The 20,869-nt window shown below is 33.5% G+C and overlaps 1 protein-coding gene across 4 annotated transcripts in view; it reads right to left on the bottom strand.

Annotated features, from left to right (window-relative positions):
• The window catches only part of LOC138711999 (probable G-protein coupled receptor No18), a 1,860,709-nt gene that overhangs the window by 69,512 nt on the left and 1,770,328 nt on the right, over positions 1-20,869 (bottom strand). The window contains exon 1 of one of the 4 annotated variants that reach the window (XM_069843350.1): positions 10,980-11,363. The exons of the other annotated variants lie outside the window; for them this stretch is intronic. Within the exon in view, the coding sequence (XP_069699451.1) occupies positions 10,980-11,035 (56 nt within the window). The 5' untranslated portion in view covers positions 11,036-11,363. Of the gene's footprint in view, positions 1-10,979; positions 11,364-20,869 lie in introns of those variants that run through there. 4 annotated transcript variants of the gene reach the window in all.

Raw genomic sequence — 20,869 nt, 5'->3', positions numbered from 1 at the left:
TATGATTCCGCAGTGAAGCAAGCGTCAGTATTCGACCTGGCAGCTACGTAAAGTTGGTACTGTGAAGCGCCTGGTTTGAATGTAGGAATATTACATCTCCTCTCTCGCTCCCTCCCATCCTCCACCATTCAATGCGGCCAACGTCATTGACTCTACCTGCATGATACCAACACAACTCCTCGAGGCCCCGCGTTCTGCTTGCCATTTCTCCTGCGGAGCAAGTAAATATACGCACTGTATTATCATTTGGATTCCAACAATATATTATTTTTAGAGCAGTTTGGATTTATAAAGCTAATATACAGAACATACAGCTTTTTAAGCTGGTGGATAAGGTAATGAATTCTTTAAATTCGATATTATATGTCGAAGGGATATTTTGTGATTGAGCTAAAGCGTTTGATCACAATGTATTGATAACAAATTTAAAGTCATTTAGGATTGTAGTTAATATAACCACTTTTCTGTGCTAAAATATACTAAGTGATATAAAGTATGTACCAAGGTGACAAATTTAAAGTGTTACGGTATGGGTTGACTTACATCTTAGTTTTAAAGTAGAAAACAAAAAATGAAAATAATTAATATACCAAACAGACACAAAGTTACTCACTCAGAATTTAGGAATGTTAAATATAAAGTTCTCCAGAGACCAATTTTAGTTAATTTGTTGTTGTTATTTAGTCAACTGTTCGAAGACAGGTTTGAACATCACAAGTGATACCAACAAGGTACCACTTATGAGGCAACTAGGCCAGGAAATAATGGAATAGGGTGATCAGTTCCTTTCCCCCTCCATTGCATACAACGCCGATTAGCTACACATTACTCTAATCAGAATTCAGATGCATACAAACAATAATTGTTCTTCCTCTGACACATATTGTCAAGTAACATGTACTGTCTGATAATAGATGTACCTATCAGCCAGAACCTCAAGCAAAGATTTTTAGATCATTTATTGTTTCTAATTTATATTAATGATTTAGCTTTAAATAATTTATCCGAGGTAATCTTATCTGCAGATAATACAATAGTGATTATCTCAAGTAAACGATGCGATCACTTTTTAAACACTTCTTACAGACATACAGTGTTAAATCTAGTGGATGAACGGTTTGATGTAAATAAACTAGCATTTATGTTGTTAAAACCAGTGTAATCAAATTTAGTAGGTATCTACATGTTATAATAGTGCTTAGGTTTTCTAAAATATTAGATTAAATGGAATTGATCTTAAAGAATCTATAAGCACATTTTCTTGGTTTGGAATTGGATGATCACTTGAACTGGGAAACATACATAGAATATACTCCTAAACTGAGTTCTGCCTGTTACACATTGAGATCCTTATCTTCTATTGGCGATATAAACACCCTTAAAGTGACATACTTTGCATATTTTCATAGTGAAATATGAATTAATATTCTGAGGTAATTCGTATGATGGTAAACATATTTTTGTTTTACACAAAAGCCCTAAGATGTGCAAAGGATACCATACAAAAAGAGTTTCTAAAATTTATAAATATTGACCTTACCTTGTGAGTTTTCTCTGATTGATGTTCTGGCTGATATGTACATCTATTATCAGGTACTACAATTCACTTGACGATGTGTCAGAGGAAGAACAATTGTTTGTATGCATCTGAAGTCTGATTAGTGTAATATGTAGCTAATCGGCTATGTATAGTAAGCAATGGAAGAGAAAAGGAATTGGCCACTTTACCTCAATATCTCCTGGCCTAGTTGCCTCATAAGTGGTACCATGTTGGTATTACTTGTGCGGTTCAAACTTGTCTTCGGACTGTTGACTAAACAACAAACTTGTGAGTACATTCTTCCCCTGATGATGTTTTATGTAAAAACCAAGCTACATTTAGTAGGCTACTAAACAAAACATTCATCATTTTAACAGAAGACACAAATCAGATCTCCACCTACCCTCTGTTAGTTTTAGCTGTTACGAAAAAGGAGTTCGCTATTCATGTATAATCCCTTCATTGCACTGCATAATTATCTTAAAGCTTTGAAGGGCGAAGAGAAAAGGTTCAACAGAGAATTAAAAAAAAAAAAAAAAAATTCTCCACTCTCATACTTTCTACTCAACTGAAGAATTGTTTGTGCTTGTAAACTGATAATCTTCTTGCTATGTATTGTATATTTTTGTAGAACGTTTTACTTATTACATATCTCAAAGCTACAATCCTGATATAAGATGTATGAAATAAAATAAGATAAAAATGAAAAATCTTAATTACGACAACAAACAAGCACAGAAAGTGGAAATGGATAGGCATATATTAAAGAAACAGAAGGAATAATTTTATCTTATTATTATTATTACTATTATTATTATTATTATTATTATTATTATTATTATTATTACGCATTGTATTTTTCACCTGACATAATTAGAAACATTAAATCCAGACGTTTGAGATGGGTAGGGCATGTAGCACGTATGGGCGAGTCGAGAAATGCATATAGAGTGTTAGTTGGAAGGCAGGAAAAGTACCTTTGGGGAGACCGACACATAGATGGGAGAGTAATATTAAAATGGATTTCAGGGAGGTGGAATATGATGGCAGGGTTTGGATTAGTCTTGCTCAGGATAGGGACCGATTGCGGGCTTATGTGAGGGCGGCAATGAACCTTCGGGTTCTCTAAAAGCCATTTGTAAGTTATTATTATTATTATTATTATTATTATTATTATTATTATTATTATTATTATTATTATTATTATTATTTGCACCTGAAAATCAATGAAAAAGGGAAGATCTATTTTTTTTAATGGTTAACCTGTAAATACTTATAGGCCTATAAAATATTATCTACAATGGACTATGACTTTTTTTCTTAGAATAAAAATGACTTCTCTCTAAATTAATATTCTTTACTCAACAAAAGCTTAAAGTTATAATTCAATTCTCATGTAATTAATACTATCAATATTACTTATATTTTTTGTTCATTAAATTTCATGCCATTTCTTCTTCTTTGTCGAAACCTAAACGACGTCCGACTTATTTTTCACCATGTCTTCATACTTAAGCAAGTTCTTTAATGTAGCCCTATACCTTCATCTGTGATTCTTTCCCTTTCAAGAATGGTTTTAAAAATAGTAGGTTTCAAACGAAATGTAGCCCCACTTTTCGTTTTTGAGCAGCTGCGGACTGGAAGTACTATCATTATTATGATGACATGGAACACCTAGTTCATTTGCTTTTCACTTACATTTGACTGTGTCAAGGGAAATTTATGTATTGTCTTTGAATACAGATCCGGCACTTTATTTCATCTAACTTCTGATTTGAGGAAGTCAAGACGTAGTGAAGTTGGCGCTCTTGAATACGGCCCTAAGGCTCTGTGCATCAGTGATGGATTTTAAGCGACCAGCGAGAGCCTAAAGTTCGTAAAAGCTACGATGTCCGGCTGATATAATCCATCACTGAATTCCTGTCTGCTCGTACCGCACCAAAACATTACTGTCTCAACCGGGGAAGATGGAGTGGGGAGTTAAGGGGCAGTCTGCAGAGACTCAATTGAATTATTAGCGCCCAGGCCTGGTTTATTCAATGAAAATGATATATAAGATTACTCATCGCTTCGTCTGCGATGTCCGTCGCGCTGACCACATTACCCCATCCTTCCAAACTCTAAACTGGCTACGGCTTAACAAATGTAGAAATTTTCATTTCCTTGTTCTACTTTTCCAAGTCCTTCGCACCTCTACACCTACATACCTTGCCTCCCGTTTCAGTTACCTGTTATCATATCATAATCTCTTCACACGCACGCAAAATAGCCGCATACTAGCCATACCAACACATCACATCATCGTATTCATCATCATACACAATCTCGCTATCGCGCTTGTGGAATACTCTATCCAGTGACATTAGAGACTGTCGGAATTTAGCAGTGTTCAAAAACAAATTATTAAGCATTTTCTTACTGCGTAGAGTAGGTTTAATTTTTACTTAATTAATAAAAAAAAATTATTTCTTCTTACCTTCTACAATCAACTGTCTAGCCTTTATTAATCAATTAATTTTTCAGTACTTTGATTTTTATTGTATTTGTAAATTTAATATTAATTGTAATTATAATTGCAATTGTATTCTTAACATTGTGGTTGTAATCTCCTGGTAGAGGGGAAGAGAAGGCCTGATGGCCTTATCTCTACCAGGATAAATAAATAAATAAATAAATAAATAAATAAATAAATAAATAAATAAATAAATAAACACACAAACAAACAAACAAACAAAATAAATAAATAAATAAATAAATAAATAAATAAATAAATAAATAAATAAATAAATAAATAAATAAATAAATAAATAAATAAATAAATAAATAAATAAATAAATAAATAAATAAATAAATAAATAAATAAATAAATAAATAAATAAATAAATAAATAAATAAATAAATAAAATACAATAGTACAATGGAGAAATAAGAATTTGAGGAAAAGATCCCAATAACAGATTTATACACTTAAAATCTTACAGAACTTCTCGAGGATCAAACCCTGGCTTTTCGATGAGAAGCCGAAGAGGAGGTGAAATAAAAACAAACCGGAATTTCGTAGTTTGAAATCGCTAATTTTGTTCTAGTTGCACTCTGTAATCACGTCTTTATTTAGGAAATTCTATTTTCACCTTCTGCTACCATTTACAGTCAGATGCAATGAATGAGGAGTTGGGCGATGCATTCTCGCTATACTTGACCTGTCAAAGGACCGTAAGAAAGCCGGCGCATATGGGATAGGGAATGAGATTAGGAATCGACTCCACTGAAGCGATTCTTTCACTTTTTCCAATTAAGAAATACAACAGAGCGCCGGTAGACTACTAGAAATGGAATTAGCATTCGATTGGGATTCAGAAAAGGAACGAAACTGCTGATGAATCAAACGCGCACGTAGCTAATGAATGTAATTATCGAAAACTCTGACGAGAACATTCCGTTACTCCTTCATTAGTTTTAATTTCTGCTCTTCTTTATCACTGTAAAACTACGTGCGTCGATAACTGACGATTGAGTACGGTAGCTCAAGGGACGGACATAATTCGGAGAAGGAAATTATGTCATGTGCAATTAATTTTTTTTCTGTAAGAGATACAATTCAATATTTGTATGCATTAGAGATGAACAACGATCGAGAAAACGAGACTAATAGCACCCGCAAAGCCGAAAACCAGCACGATAATGTTGTATTACGTCGCGTCCTTGACGTAAAGACTAGTTGTGAGACTTCCGAGACTCGATATTGTTCATCTCCCGAAGTCTCGAAGTCAGCAGTTGTTTATACCTGACTGAACTTTTATCCATTTTGGCAACTGTTATATAGACCTATGTATAAACAATCAAGTAGCCTATTTGAAACATCTGTACCTTTCAGTGTATAATAATCCGTTCCCCAGTCTTAATTTAATTACTAGGCCCTTAGTAAAAGGCTAGATATTTTCTTTTCATATGTTTAAGATCAAGTGTGCAATTTCAAGTAAAAATATATTGTCATGTTTTATGTTTCTTAGAAATGCAAATTTATTTGAGAATTGTTTTTTTATTTATACAACCATAGGTAATATCATATAATAGAACCAGAACATTTTGATATGTAAGATACTGTTCTGTTTTGTCTTTTTGTCTCATTTAAATATTTATAATGTTATTTATTTCAATGATGTATGTTATTTAGAGTTACGAAATCTTTCCACGCCGATCAAATGCTATTTCGAGAATGATAAGCGAGACTCGAAGCGCAGCGAGAATGACGAGACGAGACTCGAAAGACAAATGCAGCGAACACAGCGAGTGAGAGCGACAGTTAGTTTTGTTCACCTCTAGTATGCAGGTGTGTGTGAGAGATAAAGAGAGAGACTGAAACATAAAGATCCTCAAGTCCATTTGATCGAGCTCCAAGCGTCTCATATTTTGTTGCGTTTGTCCAGTTGATTAAAAGATAAGTGTATAGGCCTATTGATCGGTCCTTGACATCTGATGTATTCCTTAATAATTAACAATTATTGTTAGCTGGAATGAATCTGTGCTGCTATCGGTAAGCGAGTAGTGTCTGTCAGTATTTTTGTTATTAAAAAGCCTAGACAGATACGCAATTACTAAGGCCCTTTTACTGTATTACGCAATTTCTGAGGAAGTTTGTCTTATTGGTGTTTGGTCAACTGTCCGAAGACAGGTCTGAACCTCACAAGTGATATCAAGACACCATTTATGAGGAAACTAGACCAGGAGGTAATTGTCTTGTATTATTAACTTTCTCCCCCTCTCTCATTAAAAAGTTTAAGTCAGACTATCAGTTGATAGGAATTTGGGTGTCAATGACAAAATTTGGCACAGGCAAGAAGAGCCCTCTAGTAATTTCCACCTAAATTTTGAATTGTCTCTCCCTCTCCCTTTTCCTTTTCTTTTCTCTCCCCTTATCTTTCCTTTCCACTTTCTTTCCTCTTTCTCCTCCTTTTCTCTTTCCCGTCCCTTCTCCTCCTCTCTTCCCCTTTCTTTTCCTTTTTCTTAACTAGTCACAAGTTACTATTTTGTTGAGTCAGATACAATTTGCAGAAGAATGAAATATATAATATTTATCTTACTATTTTATTAAATTCTGTAGTGAAATAAAGTGTAAAACTATGTTACTTTAATAAAAAATTTTCTGTCGTTATTTAGTCACTTCAAAAAATCTGAATTTTCTGGTAAAACCAGAAAATTCAGATATTTTGAAGTGACTAAATAGCCAACGAACTTACATTTAAAAATAGTACAGTTTCATGATAACCATGATACCTGAATACAAGTCACTCTACAACAAGGTAACTGGAATATACGAGCACACAGGCAGGCTTTCTCGGGTCCCGCCTGGACTGAGCTTATAAAACTCGGGTTGAATGGGCCAGTCCTAACTTTTAATCTGCTCTGCAGCTGTGGCGGAACCGAAGCTGACCGCAGGCAGTTACGGGCGTGAGTATCGTCTGCTTCACCGGTGTCTGGCGCTTACCAAAGTGAAAAAAATGAGAAAGCAACAGGAGTTTATGAAATCTCCAATGAGTTATAGAACTGCTTAGGTGAAGTTAAGTAGGAAATTCTAAGGCGAATGGCCTGAAGATTTCACGGAGACAGTGATGCTGTCAATAGCAAAGAAAAATAATGTCAAGAAATGTGATGAATTCAAGGCTAATATTCTTTGTATGATCTCATTCGGCGAAGATTCATCTGCGAATACTGTCGAAGTTTATATTCTAATAAGGAAGGAGAGCTGGAAGAAGAGACAGTTTGTTTCAGGAAGGGAGAAGCTATGAGAGATGTAATTGGACTGGTGTGAACAATTGGCGGAAGATACCTAGAGAAAAATAAAGAAGTGTAGGCCTATGTAGCGGTATGTGTGGATCTGGAAAAGGCTTTTGACAGAGTGGATTGGAATAAACTTACGAGGATCCTGAAGAAAATTGGTGTGAACTCGAATGAGACGAGTCTATTCAGTAACCTTCATTATGAAACAACGAATCAAAGTTAGAAAAGGAGAAGAAATGTCAGAAGGAAGTCGAACAGGGAGAGCAGCACGACAAGGGTTCCCTTTATCACCTACCAAGTTCAACATCTACTTGGAGGATTTAACGAAAAACTGTTTTCAGAACATCGGAGGGGTAATAGTAGAAGGAGTAAGAATAAAGTGAGTAAGATTCGCTGATGATATGGCAATGTTAACAGAAGAGATGATACTAAGAGGAGGGATGAAGATGAATACCATGGTTATCGAAAGAGAAATAAAGAAGATAAACGTGGGCAGCTTGAAATACTTGGAGTTTATTATAAGTAATAACATGAGCTGCTGCCAGAAAGTGAAAACGAGGAAAGAAATAGCAAAGAAAGCTTTTAATTTAAAAAGCAGCATTTTCTTCGGGCCTCCGGAAAAGAACTAAGGAAGAGACTAATGAAGTGCTTTGTGTGGCATTGTATGAGTCAGAAACATAGACATTACGATGAAGTGAAGAGAAATGACTGGAAGCATTTGAAATGTGGATATGCAGAACTGAGCGTGTGGTTGAACATTTTATTTAAAGTGATAAATCATTACGCGCTCCTTAGGGGAGTAATATGATACCACCACCACCACCACTATTATTATTATATTTATATAATGGATACCTATAATACAGATCGGCCTGTGTAACATGAGCTATAGTTGCGATTTTTGCCACAATTGGCTTCAACATTCGCTTATAAATTTCAATACTCTCTAGAACGTGTACATTGCGTTGGAGGTATTTTTACGTTACTTATCTATAGCTGTAGCAGTGCAGGAATAATTGTGCAGTAGCATACCAAGATATTCTCAGTGGCTCTGCTGGAAGGCCATTGTACTAGACAACCACATTCGTACCTAGCCAAAACTTGGACTGTGATCATTTGTTTGCGCGCATATCCACATTCTTCCCTCAATTTATCCTGTGTCACCACCACTTATTCGTAGCAATGACCATAACAACATTGGCCATATTCCATGTTGAATTCCAGTTAAGTGAAATGAAAACGATATATTTAATGAACATTTTCGAAAGGAAAACAGGATCAACCCCTTATGCGAACATTAGATTGCAGGTATTGAAATGTTGTGTTCTTTCGAAAAATATGCTAGCTCCATATACTGCAAATTTCTGGACAGAAGTGAAGTGGAATAATGTTATGAATATAAAAAACCTCTGCCAAAATTGTGGATGAATAAGCAACATTAATTTTGAATCAAACAATAAATACAAGTAAAATTGTGCACTTTAGGAAGTCTGATATTATTATAAAAAAGGAACTGTGGACTAGAACCATCATAATCATGCACTAATGTTGATTTGAATGTTTTTAGAATTGACCATATTTATAAATATTCTTTAATGAAATTCTATCATAAAAATAGAATGAAATTTGTAGCTCAGCCACATGATCATAATACAAGACGAAATTCTTAATTTAATTGAACCTAAATGCTTCACATCTGCTGCTTTACTACACAGTACAAGATGGTCCATGCCTATATAATTCGATAATAAAATTTCATCCAGAATTGACTACTTTAAGCAATAAAATTTTCAGATCCAGGATTAAAAAAATTATATGACGTTTTATATGTACCATGTATTGTAAAACAAGATTATTTATACTGTATCCTAAGTATATTTTTTCTATCTTATCTTTGTTACTATATCAACATAACTGTACTAATTATACTACTAATAATAAGTTAATATTAATCTATCACCAATCTCAACATCGTCTCTTTTTCATTCAGTTATTACTAGTATTATTATTACTAACTTTATTATCATCTTTATGTGTCCTTTTTCTTAAATATTTTGTCTACAAAGTATGTATATCTATGTATGTTTCTATCTACTCTTCTTAAGAATGTGATCTTAGTGCAAGAATATTAAATTTTATTTTAGAAACGGCAGAGATTTCTATTTTTGTTAATTACCGGTATATATAATCTGTGAAATCAGAATCTTAAATTTTAATTCAGAAAAAATAGGTATGTTTGGCGTACAATGTAATTGCATGTCATTTTCAAGTCTTTCTATCAAAACGGAACTGTCTCCGAACACTAGCTTTGCTCTTTCGGGATACTTTCATGTAGCGTTTTTTATGTTTATGTTATTAAATAAATCTGAATCTAAATTGTGGGTTTAAGTTTTTAAATATGACCTAGTTTCACAAAAATTAATAAAATTTTAAAACGTGAGCTTAAATGTGTCTGTTTTAGAACTATTTGGTTTACAATATTTATTTCATCTCTAACTGGGTTGTAAATATATAGGATGGAAGTACTATTATTGTGAAGATTTTAACATCTTGTTACTTGGATCGAATACAGCAAAAAAATAATATTACCATATTAGACAAAATGAATACTTATCTCAGAAAAAATAATTTTCCGTTACATTTTAACATGGTTTTACTCGATAAATACTAGTCATACAATTCTGATATTTACTCTTGTCGTTAGAGAAACTGATGAGGAATGATTTCTCTCTGCAGTTTTTAAATAAAATGGACAGTTTTCTTGCAAATTAAATAAAAAGATTAACACGTGTTGTCATTTCCTGCCATTACAAAGTCTGGCAACCCTACCGCAGTGACTAGGGACGGAACGCTGCTACTCAGACCTGAGTTAGTGTGTATTCATAGGTGAGCCGGCGGTGCGCTGTTGCCAAATTATGCAGACGTTCAGACTAATTTTCTAATTAACAATGCACTTTATTACAAAACGCGCAATAGACTTTTCATTTATTTTAATGTATTCTATTGTCCCTTTTAATCTGCACAGCTATATCATATCCTTTTGTATAAGTACACTGTAAAGCATATGACAGTTGAGTAGTTTAATATCAAAGACGGACATCTGTCTTCTCCATAGTTTTGATCTAGAGGCACTTTTTTGTTTCACAGTGTTCTTTGTAGTATTTTAAAACAATTTATTTTTATAAATGTAGTGTTAGAGTTTGTATATAGTTTCACCATAACTGAAAAAAGCAAGAAAAAATGTATAAGAATCCACATTATCTAAATTTCATCTGAAGATCAGATGTCCGCCTTTGATATTAAGCTACTCAGTTGTTCCCGCATTACAGAATTAAAAAGATTACGCTTTCATAGGAACTGGGAATATAATGGCGAATTTAAAGTGAAATAAAATATATAGTCTACTACTTGCGTAGGATTCTCTGTAAATAACTATGTAAATAAATACGATACTTTAACTTAGCCATAGTAACAAGATACGTTCTAGATTCGTGGAAATAATATCTTTTGCATCAATAAAATAAAACAAATAATAACAAAAATATAAATAAATTAAAAGAAAACTGTAGCATGCATAATAAGTATGCAAGCCTAAGTTCATACTGTAAGTATAACTCATTATTACGTCGTATATAACCTACACACCGTGCAATACACCTACCTGCACATATATGTTGATAAGAACATACGAAAGCACACATATTCACAAGAGTTCATTTTCTTTGCCCAATAACGTAAAAATCTCTTCAGATCTTGTTTTATCACCGTAATTCATCAAAACACGAGAAGTTTCCGTATTTATTCACGTATTAAACTCACTGACCTGCAAATTCTGCATTTGTATTATTTGTAAAATCATTCTTTCGCTCTCAAAAGTCACTTCAGACATCAGTACCGCTGTCTTCCGTTCCCAGCAATTGTTAGCGAGACTTCTCTGAATTAAGAACTCAAGTCTTCCAGAAGGAAAACGGTATGTTCATTTCAACACGTGTTTTGACATACATTTAAATTCACATCTCGGAAAATCCTTAATCGCTGAAGCGATATCCACAAAGAAAGCATACACACATACAGAGAACTGACATATCTGAGACAAACAGATATATCACTGTACGTTGCTATGCAACAAGATAAAGCAGATTTGCTCACAAACTCCCGTCCCATCCCGTTCTCGTTACCTGACAGAAATCTCGAGATAAGCTCATTCGCTTTGCTTGCTACCAAAACAAGAGAAAGTGAATTAGCTGATGTTATCGTACAGAATTAATGTGCAAGTTTAATTTTACTTGTTAGTATTTTGTTCAGTGACACTTTGACCAAGAGAAATTAAATGATACAGCATCAGAAAGATAAGACGACGATTAGAAAATGGCAATAATATATATTTTATACTATATTGTATAATATATATTGTATACTATAGGCCTAGAACATAATAGTAAAATATGATACACATTAACTGTAAATACTCTATATGTAATGTATATAATTAATTCATTTAAAGAAATCAACTCCGTTACGGTGAACAAAACTATATATATTCTGAGATTATGAAATTAATATCTTTTATACATCTTGATTACACAACTTTTAACACTGTATCACTTCGGAATATGTATGATAAGACTTTCTTGTATTAAATCCTAACGTACCTTGTTTACATGTTTCGACCTATTATGGGCCATCCTCAGAACTGGTCGTTGTTGGTCTTGGCGCCTCTTGTTTTGTTTCCTGTGAGAGTGTGTTCGTGTGGTGTAAAGTGGAGTCAAAGAGTGTGTGTGTTCTGAAATTGAGTTGTGTGTTGAGAATTTCTTTGGGGTGTGTTTTTGTGTGTCTATATATTTCATATTGTTCTAGTATGTTTAGTCTCTGGATTTTTGGTTGGATGTGTAGTATTTCCATGTCTGTGTTGATGTCTCTATAGGTGTGGTTAGCATTTGTGATATGTTCTGTATATGTTCCCAAGGAAATTCTCAACACACAACTCAATTTCAGAACACATACACTCTTTGACTCCACTTTACACCACACGAGCACACCCTCACAGGAAACAAAACAAGAGGCGCCAAGACCAGCAACGACCAGTTCTGAGGATGACCCATAATAGGTTGAAACATGTAAACAAGGTACGTTAGAATTTAACACAAGAAAGTTTTATCATGCACATTCCGAAGTCATATCTTTTACTATAATTGCCAGTAAAAATTTGTTTAAACTAAGAAAATGTTCTTCCTACGTCACATGACGTTACAGGACAAAATAATAATAAAAAATCAGTATACAAGTTATCAGTATTTATATTTTACACAATATATACAAATAATGGCGGCCGGGTAGCTCAGTTGGTAGAGCAGCTGGCTACGGACTGAAAGGTCCGGGGTTCAATCCCAGGTGGTGACAGGATTTTTTCTCGTTGCCAAACTTTCAGAACTGCCCCGAGGCTCACTCAGCCTCCTATAAAATTGAGTACCGGGTCTTTCCCGGGGGTAAAAGGCGGTCAGAGCGTGGTGCCGACCACACCACCTCATTCTAGTGCCGAGGTCATGGAAAGCATGGGGCTCTATCTCCATGCCCCCCAAGTGCCTTCATGGTATGTTACGGGGATACCTTTACCTTTTACCTTTATATACAAATAATTCGTTTACCAAAACCTATCCCGCTGCAGTGAACGAAAACATATTCTGAGATTATGAAATGCAAATCTTTTACGAACGTCACATAAAATTTGCTTAACCTAAGGGAATGTTCTTTCTACGTCATATTACGTTATACGGACATATTTATAATACATTACATCATTATTATTTAATGACCCCAGGCGTACCTGCTTGCAATTCGATCTTGCTTACGCATCCACGTGACGTAATAGATGTAGCTACCAGAAGAAGCTACTCGATCCGCTGTACGTTTGGGAACGAAAATGCGCTGCCTGGTAATACAACATGTTCCAACGTAAGAGGAATATGGCATGTGTCACACTCCGGTGGAGGTTCGCCAGATAATAATCGACAATGTGTCAAATGACAGTGACCAATCCTCAAGCGAATAAGTGACGCTCTTGATGACGAATCTCAGTCTCGAATTGTATTCTTAATGATTCGTAGTTTGTTACTCGCTTGTGTAGACCAGGGGTCGGCAATCTTTTTGTAAGAGTGGGCAACAATGATAAAAAGTGAAAGAGATCTGGGCCGGACATGATTTACAGTTACATGAATTTAATGTTATGTTTTGTTTAACGACGCTCGAAACTGCTGAGGTTATATCCGCGTTGCTGGTGCGCCGGAATTTTGTCCCGCAGGAGTTCTTTTACATGTGAGTAAATATACTGACATGAGCCTGTCGCATTTAAGCCATCGACATGGGCCAGGATCGAACTCGCAACCTCGGACACAAAAGGTCAGCACTATACCCAATGCGCCACCCAGGCCGACTACAGTTAAATGAATGCTAAATATCATTCATATATCTAGAGTGCCTGGAAAAAATGACATAAGTCAGTTTCCACAAACCTTTTTTGATAATTATTGACAACTTACACTGGTTTATGTCAATTTGATTTTTTTCTGTATGAATTATTGTAATGGGAGAAATACTTATGTCTCTTTTTCCAAGCGAGCTGATGTTCCGTAAATTGTCAATAAATTATCAAAAAAGGTCTGTGGAAACTGACTTATGTCATTTTTCCCAGGCACTGCAGATATCGTATCGTATCGTATCGTATCATATATCATATATCATATATCATATATCATATATCATATATCATATATCATATATCATATATCATATATCATATATCATAAATCATATATCATAAATCATAAATCATAAATCATAAATCATAAATCATAAATCATAAATCATAAATCATAAATCATAAATCATAAATCATAAATCATAAATCATAAATCATAAATCATAAATCATAAATCATAAATCATAAATCATAAATCATAAATCATAAATCATAAATCATAAATCATAAATCATAAATCATAAATCATAAATCATAAATCATAAATCATAAATCATAAATCATAAATCATAAATCATAAATCATAAATCATAAATCATAAATCATAAATCATAAATCATAAATCATAAATCATATATCATATATCATATATCATATATCATATATCATATATCATATCATATCATATCATATCATATCATATCATATCATATCATATCATATCATATCATATCATATCATATATACAGGGTATTCCATTTATCTTGCGCACCTATTATAACATTTTTGTTTGGATAGGTATTGGAATTTTTGTTTTTGAGAGTTATGTTAGAACGAGGGGCTAACATGAGTATGGAGAATTGGTGCATGTAACTACATTATGGTACAAGATACACGTGACGTCATCAATTTTTCAAATAGCACTACATACTTTAATCATGTTATATTGATTACACACATTAAGACGAGTTCAAAAATGTATCACAATGTCACCTTCCCAATCAATAACAATAACACACACAGAATTACCCTCTTCATTAATAAATCGTTTATAACATATTAAACATTGAAGAAATAATGTAACTAAACAAAATAGCAACTAAATCATGTAAATTAGCCTTTGTAACGTTGGTGGACTCATAAATTCAAAGTCTTAAAACAATATGTGCTTCAATTATACAAATGAAAATCTGGCATTACAATTTACGCCTTATCTTTAATAGGAAGACTGCTGAATTTTTTATGCAAGAAAATTGATATCTGTTTTGAAGTTGGTAACTGTTATACTACGTAAACAGTGACGCAAAAGGTCATCAGTTATTCTTGAGCGAAATTTTGATCATCCTTGGAAACGTCTGCTCACATATAAGTGCTTCCGAAAACTCAACATTTTAACTGCAAGTTTTTTGTTATGAAATTGTGTAACTGAGAGACATTTGTAAAATTTTACCCTGATATTTGAATAAAATATTTCTTTCAGTTCGTCATTAATCTGCATATCAATGAATCAAGTTGGTACATTTCAAATACTGTCTCTATTTCAATGACGAAAAGGTTCTGAAATAAGTGAATATCCTTGTAAATGTATCAAAATCCTGAAATCGTGCATGAAATTCCTTCTGCAACAACTCTAGCATTTTACAAATTCTTTTGTGCGTAACTATAGTACTTCATTCTTTGGACGGTTAAGTCCATTTACATATAATGCAGGAGGGACACAGTGAAGGAGATATTTGTCGAATTAATTTTAATACAGTATACAGGAGAAAGAGAGGGAGTGTGCCTCTCCTACTAATTAATTGTAGCAGAAGCAGTTAAGTTCCCCAAAATAATAATTTATTTCGATGTTGAAAGAAAATGTAGTTAATTTTTTCAATCTATTATTTTATTTATATACTGTTTGCCTTTCGCCAGTGGGCAGGATAGAAGTACATAGTGGGCCGTAGGTTGCCGACATCTGGTGTAGACCATTCTTCTTCCCATTGCCACCGAATACTATTCCTTAAGTAGGCTAAGGCTAGTAAAAACATGATTTCTTGAAAACAATTACAAAGAGGAAAATATTTATCAAATCCAAGAGCCGTTGACGTGCGTGTGCACTTCAACTACTCTATCTGTGTGTGTATCTACATTTCGAAACTTGTGTTTGACCACAATCTTATCAGCCTCTTCACGTTTGAATCGTTTGATGTAGGCTAAGTTCTTTTCATTTCATTGTATTCATCCACACAACATTTACAATTATTATCCAGTTTAGTAATGCGTTGAAGATTTAAATTTAACTTATTATGGCAAGAAAACAGGAGTTACAGTGTTTTAAAAATATGTTTTGTTTTACCACAACAACATAAGTAGGGACTTTCTAAACAGGTTTATATATGAAAAATAAGCCTGTACCGAATACTATGAAATAAAGTCACTTTATCTTATCCTAATGACATAGTGTACAGTACTATAATAATAATAATAATAATAATAATAATAATAATAATAATAATAATAATAATAATAATTCATTTTTATTTTATTTATTTATTTACTTTTATTTAATGTGCTGTACAACAGTCAGTGGCCAATTACAGTTCAGCACAAAGACAATGTAACAAAAACATTAGCAATGATGTAAATTACAATAAAAGTACAAAGGAATAATTATTAAAATCGTGGCAATTAAATAAGATGATTATTGCAAATGAAAAAATAGAATCGCATAAATGAACAATGGACTCATATAAATAGTATTACAAGACATACAAGATGACGAGAATATTATAATACATATCTAAACAAAAGGCATAAATTAATAACAAATGACATAAAACGCAAAAAGTATATACTACACATTAAATGGATCCAAGTTCAATCCATGCAAATTAGCATATTTTATACATCTGCAGACCGGAGAGAGAGATTTAGAATTTCTATTATAAAAAAAATTATGAAATCTTGAACTCTTAGCACGAATACGAAGACTGATATTCCTTAGGAAGAATTCACAATCAATATCACCCTTAATGACTTTATAAAAAAATAAATAATCAAGATCTTGACGTCTGGTAAATAAACTACAGCAATTAAAATATTCGCAGTTAATCTCATATTTATAATCGGAATTAATAATAATAATAATAATAATAATAATAATAATAATAATAATAATAATAATAATAATAATAATAATAATAATAATCTTTTTGCTATCACGTATTAAGCCTGGTAGCCTGTTACTGTCTCACTCCATTGTTTCAGCGGACGGCCCAAAGATCTTGTTCCTAAAGAACGGTACTTTAGTGCTTGGGGTGGTATTCTTGTTCTAGGCATCCCGAGTATATGAGATTTCCATTTCTGTCTATAATTTTGAATTTGCTCTAAAATTGGGCCAATACCTATTTAATTCTTTCAAAATATTCAAATTTTTCTTCTTGTCTAATCTAGTAGGCCTATAGCCAGCTGTTATTCTTAAAAACTTCATTTCATTGGCAGTGATTCGGTGTTCATCAAATTTACGTATGGTCCAAGTTTCACTTCCATACATGAGAACAGGTCTCGCCAATGTTTTATAGGCTGTAATTCTTTTATGTTTTCGGACAAGAGAAGGGTTGAAAATGTTATTAATAATATTCATTGCATAGTTAAAGTGATTCAATTTCGTAGAAATATATTTTTCTTGTCCATAGCTTAAATATTTAAAATATGAGACCTGTTCTACTGGTTTATTATAAAGGCAAATTTTGCTGCGGAGATGATTTTTTCCGATGAATTCCATTAGTTTAGTTTTATTAATTGAAATTTCCATTCCGTATTCCTCAGAAATGAGTTGTAATTGGAAAAGAGAACGTTGGAGGCCATCTTCAGAAACTTATAATAATAATAATAATAATAATAATAATAATAATAATAATAATAATAATAATAATAATAATAATAATAATCCACCGGCATAGCTCAGTCGGCTAAGGCGCTTGCCTGCCGATTCGGAGTTGCGCTCGGGCGCGGGTTCGTTCTCCGTTTGGGCTGATTACCTCGTTGGGTTTTTACCGAGGTTTTTCCCAACCGTAAGGCGAATGTCAGATAATCTATGGCAAGTCCTTGGCCTCATTTTGTCAATTATCATCTTGATATCACCAAATATCATCGATTCTAAGTGACCCAGTAGTTGATACAGCGTCATTAAATAACCAAGTAAAAAAAATAATAATATGGTCGAGAAAAGAAGCAGTGGCCATATTCGGCCATAATTATCGGTCAGCAAACCTTTATCGTATCGGAATTCTACCAGAGCCAGACTGCAAACTTTGTGAGCTCAAGGAAGTAATGAACGGAGATCACCTCCAATTCCGCCCAGCTTTAAATAGGACAACAGAAAGTGACCGGTATTGGAAAACTAGAGAGCTCAGGGGCCAATAATAAGTTTATATTTCTGCTTAATTCCACTTCCAACTTTTAATATACGGTATTTAGTGTATTTAATGTATTTAGTATTGTAATAAATTGTATCCAGCGGTCTTTTTTTTTTTTTGTTTGTATAGCCCATGAATTGTTATTTGGGTCAATGTTAACACACAATATATCCGTCATTGGAATAAATAATAATAATACTAATAATAATAATAAAGTAAAATATAATAATAATAATAATAATAATAATAATAATAATAATAATAATAATAATAATAATAATCTTCCACAAAATATTTTTGCCCTGTTCGGTCTCCCAATACAATATTAACTGGTGAAACTAGCTAAAATTGTTTGCGCGATCTTTTACTTGGCCTTCCAATATTTCTGCATCCGACAGGTCTATAATTGATTAATTTCGGTATGCGGTTGCCAATAATAATTCTATCAGCGAATGCTTTCCATTTGCTTCCGCATTTCTTTACTTCGTTAATTTAAAAATGCTTTCTACGAATTCAACAACAAAACCAGCAGCAGTAATAATAATAATAATAATAATAATAATAATAATAATAATAATAATAATAATAATAGTAATAACAATAATAGTAATAATAATAGTAATAATAATAATAATAATAATAGTAATAGTAATAATAATAATAATAATAATAATAATAATAATAATAATAATAATAATAATATGTAAATGCTAAGATGGGCTTCCCGAAAAATACTAGGAAATCAATTTATTAGTCTGATTCCAACTACGAGAGAATTGATCACGGAATGAAATCAGAAGGCGACCGACATACTGAACCCTTTGGGTTTCTAAGGAGGTGTTGTTACGACGATCTTAAAATATGTGGATATCAGCAATTTTTGTTTTGTTTTTTGTTAAATATGTACTTGGGTTGGATAAAAAGTAATAGCAACAGTTCGATATTTCTGACATGGCTTTATTCACAGGGGTACAACATTCACGTACCTTCTATATAGTCGCCCCCCTTATTTATTACCTTTTGCCAAATGTTTGGAAGGCGTCGTAAACCATCAGCGCGTCCATATTTGTTGATGTTCCGTATTGACCGCCCTAAAGCACGGATAAGTTCATCTCTGGTATTGTACCGGGTCCCTCGCAGTGGTTCTTTCACTTTGGTGAAAAGATCGTAATCGCATGGATCATACCGGGTGAGTACGGAGGATGTTCCAGAATCTCCCATTGCCAGCGACGCAAGAGGTCCTTGACAGCAGCAGCGGTATGACTCTTTGCATTATCATGAAGAGTGATGGGGTTCTGTACCCCCAAGTGTCGTCGTTTTATCCTGAGGGCTGGACGAAGGTGGTGCTGCAGGAACCTGCAGTAGTAGTCCGCGTTTATAATAATAATAATAATAATAATAATAATAATAATAATAATAATAATAATAATAATAATAATAATGATTTATTTTACCGTCTGCCTTGGAGGTACAGCGTGGTGCAGTATTACCCCATCAATGTCATACGCCACAATGAACATCACCTTCACACAACTTCCAACAAGGCCTTCCCGAAACGCTTTAACCCATCGTGCCACTGTGCGATATGGCAACGCTGCATCGCCACATGCTTCACGCAGTCCCTGAAAACATTCTTGTGCACTACGACCTCGTGTCACTTCAATTTTGATCCAGGAACGTTGCTCTAGTTTTGTAAACATGATCTTAGGGCGCTCGCACTATCCCTATGAAAGTCAACGTTCTACACACTGCAGTAGATTGACAGAGTACTGTCGCCGCTGGCTACACTAACTCATCTAACAGTCCTTGTTCATGTCCATACAGCTGGCAACTCTCGAACGTACCATCGTCACGTGACAGCAGTGTTGCCATTACTTTTTATCCAACCTATGTATATTCACTCCTACATAAGACTCATCGAAGTCCTCCAAGTTTTTGTTTGCCTCAAGCGGACATGACGATTCATGGAGATATGTCTGCGGTAGACTGCCACCAAAGGTATGGTATACGGGTTTGACGGGTGAAGAAGAATGAGTAGTGTGGCGGATGAGGGAATCGACTTGCCGGGTAGCAGAATCGGCGAGAAACTCATTTCATAATTGGTAAACAAAAAGTATGCTTGGACTGAATATTTATTTATTTACTTATTCATTCATTCATTCATTCATTCATTCATTCATTCATTCATTCATTCATTCATTCATTCATTCATTCATTCATTCATTCATTCATTCATTTATTTATGTATTCATTCATTTATTCATTTACTTATTTATTTATTTATTTATTTATTTATTTATTTATTTATTTATTTATTTATTTATTTATTTATTCTGTTGTAGTTAAGGCCATCAGACCTTTTCTTCCATACCACCAGAAATACAACTACAATAATAAAAGAAAATCAAACTATAAACGAAATGAAAACACACGAAAATATATAGAGACTAGTCACACAAACCTTAAATGAATGTTCAGCTATAATAATTATATCCTAGTTAATTAACAGGGCTAAGTTATTAATCGAAGGGCAATGTCATGACCCACTTGCAAAAACCATAGCTGCGACAGAAGTACAGTACCGCGCTCAACGTGGTTTCAATGGTTCTATGGTCTGGAAAGTCGTATTCAATACCCATTATTTGCTGTGGAACGCGCTAAGAATTTTGTCTATGG

Source organism: Periplaneta americana, chromosome 13 (genome assembly GCF_040183065.1).
Source record: "Periplaneta americana isolate PAMFEO1 chromosome 13, P.americana_PAMFEO1_priV1, whole genome shotgun sequence".
Taxonomy (NCBI): domain Eukaryota; kingdom Metazoa; phylum Arthropoda; class Insecta; order Blattodea; family Blattidae; genus Periplaneta; species Periplaneta americana.
The sequence above is the reverse complement of the archived record's forward strand: the minus strand, read 5'-3'. Positions and strand labels throughout refer to the sequence as shown.